This window comes from Oryx dammah, unplaced genomic scaffold (assembly GCF_014754425.2).
Source record: "Oryx dammah isolate SB20612 unplaced genomic scaffold, SCBI_Odam_1.1 HiC_scaffold_28, whole genome shotgun sequence".
In the NCBI taxonomy this organism is placed as follows: Eukaryota; Metazoa; Chordata; class Mammalia; order Artiodactyla; family Bovidae; genus Oryx; species Oryx dammah.
The window spans coordinates 17471202-17485352 of NW_024070212.1; the positions used below are offsets into that span (position 1 = coordinate 17471202).

A 14151-nucleotide genomic window follows, 5' to 3' on the forward strand; every position below is an offset into this window, starting at 1 on the left:
GGGGGCTCCAAAATCACTGCAGATGGTGACTGCAGCCATGAAATTAAGAGACGCTTACTCCTTGGAAGAAAAGTTATGACCAACCTAGATAGCATATTCAAAAGCAGAGACATTACTTTGCCGACTAAGGTCCGTCTAGTCAAGGCTATGGTTTTTCCTGTGGTCATGTATGGATGTGAGAGTTGGACTGTGAAGAAGGCTGAGTGCTGAAGAATTGATGCTTTTGAACTGTGGTCTTGGAGAAGACTCTTGAGAGTCCCTTGGACTGCAAGGAGATCCAGCCAGTCCATTCTGAAGATCAGCCCTGGGATTTCTTTGGAAGGACTGATGCTAAAGCTGAAACTCCAGTACTTTGGCCACCTCATGCGAAGAGTTGACTCACTGGAAAAGACTCTGATGCTGGGAGGGACTGGGGGCAGGAGGAGAAGGGGAGGACCGAGGATGAGACGGCGGGATGGCATCACTGACTCGATGGACATGAGTCTGAGTGAACTCTGGGAGTTGGTGATGGACAGGGAGGCCTGGTGTGCTGCGATTCATGGGGTCTCAAAGAGTTGGACACGACTGAGTGACTGAACTGCACTGAGAGAAATACATGTTGCAACTTAAGGAGATATGTCCTCTGCAGATGAAGACACTTGCAACAGTCATAATTCGACTATGTTGCGTTCTAGGGACTCTCACCGGCGCGCTCACGCCGGAGGGGAGCTCTGGGTTCTGTTTAATCACACCAAGTCTTCTGGTGCTTCATGTGGTAGGACTTTAAGCCCAGTGCCAAGCAGCTCATGTTGTTATCTTCAGTATTCTTTTTTTTTTTCCCCTTTCTCTTGGCTTTATTTAGTTTCAAATTTAAGAATGTAATTGATCATTTTCATAATTGACATCAAACATCTATTGAGAGTCTGCTTTGAACAGTCACCAGGAAAACCACCAGTGACTCACTATTTTACTTAATCTACACACTATCCATGAAGCCATTAAAAAAACACCATTTTAAGAGAAGAGACCACGGTTCAGAGAAGCTAAGGGATTTGTCCTAAGTCACTGAGCTTGCAAATGGTAGAGCCAGGCTAGACCCTGGGAATGGTTGGCCTGTGAGGCCCTCAGTTTCCATTTTGACCAATAAAAAAGTCATGCCTGCCTGAGAACAGGCTAAAAGGAAAGACTCGGAAGCAGGGAAGGAAGCCCCAAGTCCTTAGCTGGTGACAGCAAAGGAACAGGCTAAAACCATCTGTCATCAGTGACCTCAGATGATGCCTCAGACTTCCATGCCCAGGCTTCATAAAGCCTTTTGAGAATCTGCCCCCTGACATATGCCAGGATTCCTCAGTGGGAACTTCCGCCTCAGTCTCTGCTTCTACCCCTCTCACGGGGCTGTGACAGAGGGCTGCATGCTCACAAAACACGCCCTACCTACCTCTAGTGGCCACTCCTGCTCCTCACTCCTCCCCCTTCCCCAAAACCCACCATGGAGGCCAACGTGTAAGCAAGAGGCAAACCCTAGAATAAAAATGGTAGCTCCAGTCCCATCTCCACCCAATCCATGTGGCTTTGGATATGTCATTTCACCCCTTTGGAACTCAGGTCCCTCCTATGAAAGATGGAATAAGAAGAACATTTCAGGGTGTTGTGAGAGACTAAGATCCCGGGGTGTGTGAAGTCACCTTGGCATGGTGGCTGGCATACGGTCAGCTCACAGGCCACAGGCACTGGCCTCAGGGAGGGAGCTGAGCGCACTGCACTAATAGGGTCCCTCCTGATCCCAGTGGACCCATCGCCACCTCCTCAGCAGTGTTGGCCAATGTCCGAGGTCAGAGCATCTGTTGCACCTGAATTTACCCCGCAGTCTGAGTGAAGAAACTTGGCTTCTCTGACTGCTCCCTGGCACTGGCCTCTGCTACCACGCAGCCTTCCAGGCTTGCTCATGACCAGCCCGCCCCGTGCGGTCTGCGACTCCAACTCAGTCGTCAGGCCCACGCTGGCGTGCCTGGAGGAGGTGACGTCTGCCTTGGCCACTCTTGCCACTTCACCAGCATGTATGTGAAAACGGTAGCACACACAGGGTCCAGAGGTATACTCCTCAGGCAGCAAAGGTTGTCAGGTACATGGACTCAGGGAACCCTGACAAGAATTGCAAAGGCCACCAAGGATCAGAAGCCATCGATTTGGGAGCCAGGGAGTGGAAGCAGATTCTCAGCCCTCAGAGGGGAGCGCTGCACGGCCAGACCCTCAGCCGCGGCCCCAGAGAGTCGCCCAGAAGCTCTGCACACAGGTGACCAGAGGCAGGCCCACTGCCAGGCTGTGTCTAGCTTTCTGGACCACAGAAATTGTGAAAGGTGAACATTACCTCTTTCTGTTACATAGATAACTATCGTTTCACTTTGGAATGATCTGCAAATAAAGGCTCTTAACATTAGCTATTTGTTCTAAAATAGTTAATGTTGTATAAACTCATATGAAGGTAATTAAAGGAAGTCTGTGGTACTCCCTTTTGTGGGAGAATAAACATACCTTTATTCATGAATAATCACCCACTGTTTTCTTTAAATTTCTATTTTTTGATTTTCCAAGGTGTGTCTGTTTTTATGATTTTAGATCAGTGCTTCTTAAAAGGTGGAATGAGGGATTCACGTGAAATTAATTTTGTGTACGTGCACTCCTCATCTCTGTATTCAAAAGGACTACTTGACACTATTTAAATTATTTAAATAACAATTTCCTATGCATGTTTTAGGTCTTCCCCGATAGTTCAAATGGTAAAGAATCTGCCTGCAATGCTGGAGACGCAGTTTGATTCCAGGGATAGGGAATATCCCCTGGAGAAGAGAATGGCAACCCACTCCAGTATTCTTGCCTGGAGAATCCTATGGACAGAAGAGCCTGGCGGGCTACAGTCCATGGGGTCACAAAGAGTCGGACATGACTCAGCAACTAACACACAATGCATGTTTTAGTGTTTACCAGTTTACCATGCTCTTTCAGACCCACTAATTTTTAACCTCATAACTATCAGGCATAAACAAGGGACGTCCTCAAGCCACAGAGCCTGTGTTGGTCTGTTTCCACTCCTGGGGATAAAAGTCATGCCACATGCTTTCCTGACCTCCTCCCGTCGAGGTGATCTGAAGACAGGGAATGTGCACAGTCGCCAATAGCCAGTAGCCCCTACATTGACCTCAGTGGCCCACAGCTCACTGCATCTCACCCTCTTCCTGTTAAACAGGGACTGCATTCCAAGCCCCGAAAGTAACTCCCTACTTCTTGGCTTTCACCTTTGCACACCCTCAGTGTTCCTTTGTCATTCAATGTGCTCAGAACACCCTGTCATCATCTCTTAATCCTGGCTCACTGGGAGGGATGGGTGCTTTAATCGATGAAAGAGGAAATATCTGAAAGCTGACCAACCCTAGTGGAAACCCACTCAGGCAGGTTTGTACGGTTTGTGGGGAGACTGGCACAAATCCAATCCATCCTGATGAGAGCTCCAGTGGAACTTTCCTTCATTTGGTCCTGGGATCCCTTAGCCTTGGATGCTGTGCCATCCTACTGTATCCCAGAGGACCCAGGAATGAAGCCTTGAAGCTCAACTGGGATGGAATATGGGACCAGGCATGGTTTAAGGACACACTGCCCAGCCCTCATGGTCTCAGGGAAAAGCTGTGTTTTCCAGAAGAACAGATAGGTCTTCCAGATCAAGTCATCACACACTTACTGCAAAACAGCCTTGTCAGTACAAGGAGGGTCAATAAAAAAAAGGATGATTAAGCAAAGAGACAAGCAATGATAATGACAGTAGAGCAAAATTAATTCTGTAGAAGATGCACCTCCCCAAAAAAGGCTGTAAAATTACTGAAGGCAAGCTGAGATGTTTAAGAGAGATCTCATCTGGGACCTCCCTGGTGGCTCAGTGGTAAAGAATCTGCCTGCCAGTGCAGGAGACACGAATTTGATCCCTGGTCTGGGAAGATCCCACATGCCAAGGGGCAACTAAGCCTGCGCACCATAACTACTGAGCCTGTGCTCTACAGCCTGGGAGCTGCAACTATTGAGTCAATGTACAGCAACGAGAGCCTGTGCTGTGCAACAAGAGAAGCCCCCGCAATGAGAAGCTCATTCAGCACAACCAGAGAAAAGCCTACACAGCAACAAAGACCCAGCACAGCCAAGACCCAGCACAGCCAAATAAATTTTTAAAATTCTGAAAAGAGAGAGAGAGAGAGGTCTATCTGGTTGGGATTATCTGGAACTAGATTATAGAATTAGTGGTGGTTGGGTTGTTCTGAATGATGGGAGCCATCTGCATGGCTGAGACAGAGAGGAATGCATTTAAGGCAGAAAGAGGGCTTGCAACTTGGGCTTTTGTGGGAATTGACAAGTCCATGCTTTAGACCAGTGGCTACAACAGAAATAAGGGCATAGTGGGAAATGCCTGTTACCATTACATTTAAGTCAACAAACCTTTGGTACCACTGGGACTTTGTAGAGATCTGAGCCCTGGTGAAGCAAGAAGAGGAAGAATTCCTCCTCCTTCCACAATATTTCTTCTTTTTCCTAGTGGGAAGAAGGAGGTTGCAATCGTCCAGTTTGCTGATTCCAGGAACTCTGCCTATGGGTTGGAGGCTTAGATCTGGGACATTTGGATTCTCTTTCAAATGGCATTTTCCAGCTTTCCTGGCCAAACCAAGGATGGCAATGATAGTCTCAGCCATGTGCCCCCTGCCTAAATCAGGACTCAGAGAAACCACAGGGCCAATACAACTTGTCAGTTCAGGGATTCAGCTCAGAATGTCTAATTCACAAGTCACTGGAAACTGTGTCAACAGGAACATGTCTGGTACCTGCCTAATCCACCCTGGTATTTCTGGGGCTGAACTTGAATATCAGGGCTTCTGGATGTTCTGATCAGAGCCCAGGTAGGCTGGTTTGGGAAGAAGAGGCTCCAGCTGGGGCAGAGAGAGGATAAGGAGGCCTAGAACTGTCCACTGTTCATTTTCCCTCTAAGAACCATGCCCATCACCCTGCCCTGCAGTCAGGATGTGTGGGCTTTGAAAGGACGGGAAAATTCTCTTGATCTCCAGGTAACTTTAAGCAATAGCTTTCTGGCTTTTAGACTTGCTTTTGCTCTTTTCTCAGAGTGAAGCCCAGGCTTACGGAATTTTCCCATCTTCTGCTTGTTTTGGAAGGAGACTTGAATGGCCACTTTCTAAGCACTCCCGGTGGCCAGGATCCTGCCCCATGCCACCATTCTGTGCTCCTGGGTAGAGGTGAAGGTGTCTGGTGAGCAGGCTCTTTTATTTAACATTTTACAAAACTTTGTCTTCCATTATTAAGTACTTATTTTGGGAGTGCATGGTCTGTTCTCCCAATCAGACTTACTCCCAGGAAAGCAGGATCTTATTCTCTGATTGTAGCCCACTGCTATGCAAGTACCAGTTGTCAGATGCTTCCAGAAATCAACCCGGCAGAGGTCAGCAGTGAATTTCTGAGTCAGTGTGTGAGAAGACATCAAAGGGAAAAAATGAACTGGTTTCTTTGAGAGTTTTCTTTATTCCAAGGCAGAGCAGGTAAAGGATGAGTTTCACTCCACTTCTGCTAGGGTGCCTGGCCTGTCTCTGCCCCCCAGCATACCCAGGAGATGCGAGCACACAGTAAAGTCATTCATTTGCAACAACTCTTCACAAATTTACAAACTAATAAATTTGCATACTCAATTAGAGTGTGGGTCCCCAGCTTTGCCACTTCATCTCCCCCAGCCCCACCCCCCCCATTCCAGCCAACCTCCCTCCACCCAGTATATACATACACCTCATTTATCTCTACTTCTGTGGATCCTCAGCTCTTCACAACCCCCCGCCCCCCCAGCCCGCCAACTCCCAGGCTTAGCCCTGTTCCAGGCACATGGAAAGACACAGGCTTCGGAGGCAGGCAGACCCAAGTTCAAACCCAGGTGGGCCACTTTCTAAATATGAGGCCTTGAATAGGTTATGTAACCTCTCTATACCTCAGCTTCCTCATCTGTGACTTGGATGTATGACACCTACCTCAAAGTTACCCCATAGATAAAGCACCTGGCTTATTCCCTTCCTAGCTTACTTTCCTTTAGTTTCCAAGTCTTTCTGGAAGTTCTAAGCCCTTTCTGATGAGACTTAGCACATCACTCAAAGCAGGAAGCTCTAATTTGCTGAACCCACTCCTGCTCACCAACTTCACTCTCATACTAGCCTTCTCCTAACTCTGACCCATAACCATAGCAATCTCTGCCCCCATCTCAACCCCCTGTAGATAGACCTCTCCAACCCCAAAGTCTGCTGCAGCCCCTCCGGCTGTCTGCATGTCACCCCTGCTCTTTGTCCTGTGCAGAGCCTCCTGCCATGACTGTGGGGCTGTTTGCTATGCCAAATGCTGCAACCAAGGTCCTCCCTGCACCTGCCCATCATGTCACTGCCTTTCCTGCATGCACACTCTGGCATGTAAGTGAGGATGGCAAAGATGCTTTTCCCCCCCCAGAGGCACTTGAAGAGTTACTAGTACTTTCTGCAAAGTGTGGCTTTGGAGCTCCTTTGGGCTTGACTTTGGAGCAAAGAATTCTTCCTTCTCAGCATCCTCAAGGATGGTTGTTCTTCATCCATAGAGAACAAATTTGATGTGTGGAAAATGTCAAAAGTCATGGAGAAAAAAATGAGTGGCAGCGTGCTAGGATGGAGGGACCACAGCCCAAAGCAGAAGGGCTCTCTCAGCCTTGTCCCTTCCACATGGAGTGGCCACTTCTCTGAGCATTTTCAGTATCCTCATTTATAAAAGGGGCTTGGCCCTGTCAAGTCAAAAGGGCCCCGTCATAAGGATCCAAGGAAATGAGATAGCGATGAGAATGAAGTCAAATAAAAGAGTGATTGCCATTACTGTTACCTTCTTGGGGACTTTCTCATGTGACTGCCGGCTGTAAACTCCCTGAGACATGAGCCTTCTGACATAACCTACCTGCTGGTCAACACTGAGTCCTCAGGCCTCACAGATCTGTGTCTGAATGGCTCTCCATAAATATCTGCTGATCAGTTGATCAGCTGAGTTCCCTGTCTTTTCAATGAAGGGGTTACCCACAGTCATCTTAAGCCTCTTCTCTCACCAGCTGTAAGAAGCTACCCACATATAGGATGGGTTTGCGGGCTAAGAGGTATTAGCCTTCTTTGTTTTGATTTTAAAAAAAAATGAGGCTAACCACCAAGGCACGAGACAGGAGTTTTTTCATGTCTCATAAGTTTGGTATGAAAGGCAATTTCCACAAGAAAAATCCAAAGAATGTTCTAAGGAATGGCAACATCATCAGAAAAACATGTGTAGCCTCACAAAGTGACCACTTTGAAAAGGATAACCCTTAGTAGATGGCTATGTTCATGGATGTTTGTATTTAAAAAAAAAAGAGGGGGGAGTCCATGACTGGGCAGTCACACCAAGAGGAAGAATGCTTACCAGGAACCCCTACCTGTGCCAAGACCATCACATTGGAAAGCTGATGACCTGTCATGAGGAGAGAGACCCAGGAGGAGATAAGAGCTGGACAAAGGACACCAAATGCGGTAGGAGGGGCCTGCTAATTAGACCAGTAGGTGAAACAGACAAGAAGGGAGGTGAAGCTGGGCTGGGTGAGCTTGGATGAATCAAGCCTTCCCATGAGGCGGGGACATCCTGTCTAAAACACTAGCCTTGTTTAAATCCCTTATAAAAGGTTTCCGTCCCACTCACCTGGCACTCCACAGACCGCATAACAGCCACTTGCTTCATCCTGCCTGTGCATTAGGTAAGTTCCCTCCTGAGGAACCTTTTTCTCACTCTTACCTGTGCATTAGGTAAGTCCCCTCTTGAGGAACCTCTTTCTCGCTCTCAGTGTCTTGGTGATCTGAGTTCATAAAACCAGGGTTACCAGATAGGGTCTTGTAGGGCTATCAGTGGTGGCTGTAGGGCTATCAGTAGTGGCTGTGGGCAGAAAGCGTCTGCTCTGATGGGCCCTGGGCAAACCAGGTGTTTTCCCAAAGCAGCTACACTCTCTCCTCCTCCCCGCGGCTACCCTGGCAGCAGCTCCTCTCACTGCGAGGAGGCTGTGTTGGCAAGAGTGACAGAGCCACCCACGTGCCTTCCTAGAGCAGCTAATGTCTCTGGTTTTGAAGGTTCTGGAAGCCTCACTGCAGTGCTCAGAGTCTGTGCCACCAAGCAACTTCTGCCAAACCCAACAATGGGGTTGAGACTTCTCGTGGAGGGAGAGGCTTACATGGCAGCCTTCCCCCACCCCAGGGCCATATGTAGGCAAGATGAGTTCATGAATTTTGTTGTTTTGATACTTCATTTTTAATATTATTTATTTATTTGTTTGCACCAGGTCTTAGCTGCAGCAGGCAAACTTAGTTGCAGCATGTGGGATCTAGTTTTCCGACCAGGGATCGAATCCCTGCAATGGGAACATGGAGTCTTAACCACTGGACCACCAGGAAAGTCATGAGTCTGCACATTTATTCTAAGGGATTTGAAATGTGACTCAAAGTTTATCTTATTATCTTATTATTATCTGTACAGTTTAAAGGTCAGTGGCCTCCATCTTCCACAAGGATTTTTTTTTTTTTTAAAGATCTTTTCACTTCTCTGTTGAGGTGCAATAGTCTGAGTTTTGACCTACACAAGGAAGCAAGGTCTGCCCGTGACTTTTGGCTACTAGATGGTAGCAAGGACACCCCTTGAAGAGCTACCCTGGGGTCTGTAACTTTCCACATAATCTGCTTCCTCCAGCACAGTCACCTTCCCTCCTTTCCTCACTTTGCTCTCTAATCATGCCTTTCTCTCCCCCATGGCCTTCTCCTTACCTCCTCCATGGTACTCTCCCCTGTGGTTTTCCAGCTTCTGTAGCTTTCCATTCCTCACAAACCCCCGCTTGCATCTGAAGCTCACCATGTGTGATGGTCATCTCTTTTGGGCTCTCCAAGGTTTCTGCTCAATGCATCTCCAGGTTTCTTTGCCTCTTGCTCATCCACCAAATCCAGAAACCAGGGAAACTTTCCCTTCAGTTTCTCACAGGCCACCAGGGCCGTGGAGGAGCCACACAGCTATGGGCAGCTGACTTCCTCCCAGTTCCCAGCACTGAGGACAGAGGTCACATTCAGAGAAACGTGGACTCTCAGAAGTGGAAGGCCTCCCACCCAGGAAGGCGCCACCTCCACAGTATTCCCAGCAGCTGGCAGCCCAGTTTCTCCGTGAACACATTCCGAAAAGGAAGCCAGAAAGGGCAGAGTTGAGCCCTGGGGTTCCTTCTTGGCCCCCATCAGAGGCAGCAGTTGACCCACATATGTGCTTATTGCCTGTGGGTGTTTCCAGCAGGACCCTAATACCTGTGATAGCAACGGCATTGCCCTGTCCATGGGGTACAGTCTAGAAAGCCCACTGCATTTGGCTTCTAGGATTTCTTGGTTCCTTACAAGCTGTGTGGCCTTGGGTAAATGACCTAACTTCTCTGAGCCTGTTTCTTCACCTACAGGTGAAGAAAAAAAAAAAAGTGAAGACAATCAGGATTACAGGAGATGATGCCTCTGAAAGTGCCTGGTGAGCAGAAGAGTTATATAGATATGCACAAATTATATGTGGGTATAATAACCTGCTAATGATATTTAATAGCTAGCACTTAGTCTTGCCAGCATCTGCCAAGTGTTTTATATGAAAAAAACCTCTTTAAATCTTCACAATAATTGTATAAAATAAATACTAGTACTGCCTTCATTTCACAGTGAGTAAACTGAGGCATGGAGAGGCAAAGCAACCCGGCCCAGCTCACCTGACAGGGAGGCGGTGGGGCCGCATCTAGACCCTGCCTGCAACCACACCTGCTCCTCCTTCACAGCAGAGGAGCCCAAGGCAGAGCTGAACAGGCAAAGAAAGGACTTAGAAGCAAGAGTGCTCTCTAGGAAACAGCTAGGTTGATTACGGAGCCCCCCAAGTGGGGGCTTTTCCTCTGTCTTCAGCAGGACTCGAAGATGCCGCAGTTACTGCGAAACATTAATGGGATCATCGAAGCCTTCAGGCGCTATGCCAGAACAGAGGGCGATTGCGCAGTGCTGGAAAGAGGGGAGCTGAAAAGGCTCCTGGAGAAAGAGTTCGCTGACGTCATCGTGGTATGAGACACACGGGTCGGGGTGCGGGGAGCAGGAGGGAAGAGAGAAGGGCCATATCCGCCTTGGGATGCTAAGCCGCTACACCCAGGCCCGCCAGTCCTAACGGAGGCTGCGCAGCAGAGAAAGAGCAGGAGAGGGAGCAGGGATGGTCACGGGCCTGGTCCTTAAAGAAAATACCTTGACTTCAATTAATTCTAATTTGGAGACAGAGTGAGAGGACACTAAAGGGACAGCTCAGAGAGGAACGGAGCCTTTGACTATTCTAGAAATGGCAATCATTACTTTCTGCTGCTTCTTAAATCTGATATGGCGGCCACTTCTACGTATACCGGAAGTGTGATCAGCAGTAACGAGCATTCATGAGAAGCACGGCTTTGTGCTTGCCTGGAAGCAGTTGCTCCAAGATATCAGCTGAGAGGTCGCATCAGAAGTGAGGTGTAGCAGCTGGGGGAGACTCTGGGAGCCCCTCCCTGCAAGACAGCCCCAGGGCCCTGATGCACTTCCCTGACTCTCCCTGCCTTTGGTGTACAGCTAAAGCAACTGGGATGGTGAAAGTCCTGGGGGCAGGTAGGTGTGGGCACAGCACGGTGCTGCTTCTGCACACTGAGGGCAACCCACCAGATGCCCCAACTTGGGAAAACACCTGAGCCCCTCAGTGAGGACCTCACAGAATTCCCACGGGGCCATCTTCCTGCTGAGCTTCTCTTGGTGCTGGTTTCGCTGGAGAAAAAACCACCTCCATCCAGGGTCCAGGGGCTGAGGGCAGTCTGAAGAATCTACAAGCTCAGTCATTTAGCCATTCTTCATGAAATCTTTATCTAGTTCTCCTGTAGACTGGGAACTGGGCCCAACACACAGGATACAAAACAAAGCATGCTTCCTGCCCTTGAGGGAGAGAGGCTGGACTCAGTGAGAGTGATTTTGTGTTAGAGCTTCTGTGGTAGCGGGTATGTGTGTGTGTGTGCGTGCAGTGTGGGGGTGCCAAGCAGTTGGGCCCCCGGGCCCAGAGGTGGGATGCCCGGAAGCTTAGCTGACCGACCTGACCTCGTCCTCCTCAGAGGAGGGGTACTGACATAACCTCGTCTTCCCCACAGAAACCCCATGATCCGGCCACTGTGGATGAAGTCCTGCGCCTGCTGGACGAAGATGACACAGGGACAGTGGAATTCAAGGAATTCTTGGTCTTGGTGTTCAGAGTCGCCCAGGCCTGTTTCGAGACACTGAGTGAGGGTCCTGAGGGAGCGTGTGGATCTCAGGAGTCTGGCCGTGTTGCCCCTGCAGCCACCCGGGAGCCAGGGGCAGGACAGAGAGGCGGCACTGCAGTGGGAAGGCCTGGGAACAGACGAGGCCCGGCAGGGAGCAGCGACGCCCAGAGTGAGCAGGCTTCTGGGGGGCCAGGAGGGCCTGGGCCTCAGACCCAGGCTCAGGACATCAGCTCTGCTCAGGTCAGCCACCAGGACGGGCAGTCTGAGTCCCAGAGACAGGAGGGAGTGAGCCAGTCTACACAAGCAAGGGGCCACGTGGAGCAGGCCCAGAGAATGAGAGAAGACAAGAGTCCTCAGACCAGAGAGAGGGGGACAGAGAGACAGCCGCAGGCCAGGGACCAGGACAAAGCCCACCAGACAAGTGAGGCCGTCCCTGGAACCATAACTCAGACTCAGACAAGTGCCACTCAGGCAGTGGAGCAGGACAGGAGCCATCAGACAGGAAGCACCAGCACCCAGCCACGGGAGTCCACCAGAGGGACTGAGACCCACAGTCAGACAAGCCAGGTGGTGACAGGAGGACACATTCAGGCAGAGACAAGGTCACACACCCAGACACACACTCAAACCACGGAGCAGGACAGGAGCCATCAGTCAGGAAGCACCAGCACCCAGCCACGGGAGTCCACCAGAGGGACTGAGACCCACGGTCAGACAAGCCAGGTGGTGACAGGAGGACACATTCAGGCACAGACAAGGTCACACACCCAGACGGTGGAACAAAATAGGAGCCAGCAGACTGGAAGCACCAGCACCCAGCCACGGGAGTCCACCAGAGGGACTGAGACCCACAGTCAAGATGGGAGGCAGACAAGCCAGGTGGTGACAGGAGGACACATTCAGGCAGAGACAAGGTCACACACCCAGACACACACTCAAACCACGGAGCAGGACAGGAGCCAGCAGACAGGAAGTGCCAGCACCCAGCCACGGGAGTCCACCTGTGGCCAGGCCAGAGGAAGTGAGGCCCACAGTCAAGACAGGAACCAGACAAGCCAAGTGATGACAGGACACATTCAGGCACAGACAGGGTCACAAACCCAGACACACACTCAAACCACAGAGCAGGACAGGAGCCAGCAGACAGGAAGTGCCAGCACCCAGCCATGGGAGTCCACCAGAGGGACTGAGACCCACAGTCAAGATGGGAGGCAGACAAGCCAGGTGGTGACAGGAGGACACATTCAGACAGAGACAAGGTCACACACCCAGACACACACTCAAACCACGGAGCAGGACAGGAGCCAGCAGACAGGAAGTGTCAGCACACAACCACGGGAGTCCACCTGTGGCCAGGCCAGAGCGACTGAGACTCACAGTCAAGACAGGAACCAGACAAGGCAGGTTGTGACAGGAGGACACATTCAGGCACAGACAAGGTCACAAACCCAGACCGACACTCAGACCAGGGAGCTTGACGGGAGCCATCAGAGAGGAAACACCGGCATCCAGTCACGGGAGTCCACCAGAGGCACTGAGGTCCACAGTCAAGACGCCTATCAGTCGAGACAGGTTGTGACAGGAGGACACATTCAGACACAGGGAGGTGCCCCCCAGGCCGTGGGACAGGACAGGGGCCAGATTACAAGCCACCCCGGGGCAGGAGAACAGGGCCAGCCCCAGAGGCAGCCAGGCAGTAGTCAAAGACAGACACAGGTGAGCAACTGCGAGGCAGGAGAGACAGTGCTGGGAGGGCAGGCCCAGACTGGGGCAAGCACTGTGACGGGCAGGCAGGACAGAAGCAGCACTCACCCACCGTGCAGTGCGACAGGAGGCCAGGGAGAAAGAGAGCCCACCGTGGTTCATCAGGAGTGGGTTGATGACCACACGAGGGAGACAGTGATCCGAAGGCAGGACGAGGGCAGCCTGCACGCTAGTGTCCCTTCAGCTCAAGGCCGGGAGGCGGCCCAGCCAGAAGGGAAGCGAGGACTCACAGCCAGGGGACTGTACTCTTACTTCAAAAGCAGCAAGCCATGAGTGCCCCAGCCCTGGACTCCAGTGCCCAGCACAGAGAAGAGCAGAGGGCAGTTGGTTTGCTGTGTCCTGGCCAGTCTGGTTAGCAAGTCCATGAACATTAATTAGCTCTTCATCATGGTACTTCGCTCTTAGCTCTTTCTCCGTGAGGCCATTTCTGCAAGGTGACTACTGTTCTAAATTTTTCTCTCTTACCTGCTTTCCTGAGCAGACCCTCTCAGGGGCACAAAGACATGGAACAACTCATCCCTTTGTGCCACGTTTTCCTTAGCTTGTGGCGGGGGTGGGGGGGGCGGGTTTCAGTTACTTTTATAGATTCTGCTGTCTGTCCATTGCCTCATCTATCCCAATGCATCAATAAAAGCTTCCTAAGCACCTGGGCTTCATGTTCCATTCAATTACTATTAACATGATGAGCTAAAGACTACAGGGCCTTGATGACAGGACTTTGCTGATGAACTGGACGTGGTCCCTACCCTTGTAGAATGTCTGGTTGACAAAACACTGGGCAAGATTCCACAAGTTATGCAGCCACTATGGAAAAGAGTATGGAGATTCCTTAAAAAAACTAAAAATACATTTACCATATGATCCAGCAATTCCACTCCCAGGCATGTATCCTGGAAAAGACAAAAGCTCTACTTTGAAAAGATACAGGCACTACAATGTTCATAGCAGCAGGATGTATAACAGCCAAGTCATGGAAGCAATGTGAATGTCCATCAACAGATGAAGGGATAAAGAAGTGTTACATATATACACAG

The 14151-nt window shown here is 50.3% G+C and overlaps 1 protein-coding gene across 14 annotated transcripts; it reads left to right on the forward strand.

Annotated features, from left to right (window-relative positions):
* Window positions 1-7722: 7722 nt before the first annotated feature.
* On the forward strand, window positions 7723-13767 carry LOC120855848 (cornulin-like). Of its 14 annotated transcripts, none has more exons than XM_040230625.1 (4): window positions 7730-7795; window positions 9975-10148; window positions 11243-12518; window positions 12687-13767. In XM_040230625.1, exons 2-4 carry the CDS (start codon window positions 10011-10013, stop codon window positions 13388-13390), a joined length of 2118 nt encoding a protein of 705 aa, XP_040086559.1. In that variant the 5' UTR covers window positions 7730-7795; window positions 9975-10010; the 3' UTR covers window positions 13391-13767. The 14 variants fall into 14 exon arrangements, with proteins under 14 accessions (XP_040086551.1, XP_040086559.1, XP_040086558.1 ...); XM_040230624.1 differs by having other exon boundaries at window positions 11243-12412; window positions 12578-13767; XM_040230627.1 differs by having other exon boundaries at window positions 11243-12364; window positions 12710-13767.
* The last annotated feature ends 384 nt before the right edge of the window (window positions 13768-14151 follow it).

Excerpts from the sequence above, each read along its gene's own strand:
- LOC120855848 (XM_040230617.1), top strand. The coding sequence starts at position 10,011 with ATGCCGCAGTTACTGCGAAACATTAATGGGATCATCGAAGCCTTCAGG. Across the intron at positions 10,149-11,242 it reads AGTTCGCTGACGTCATCGTG|AAACCCCATGATCCGGCCAC; the intron begins GTATGAGACACA and ends TCTTCCCCACAG.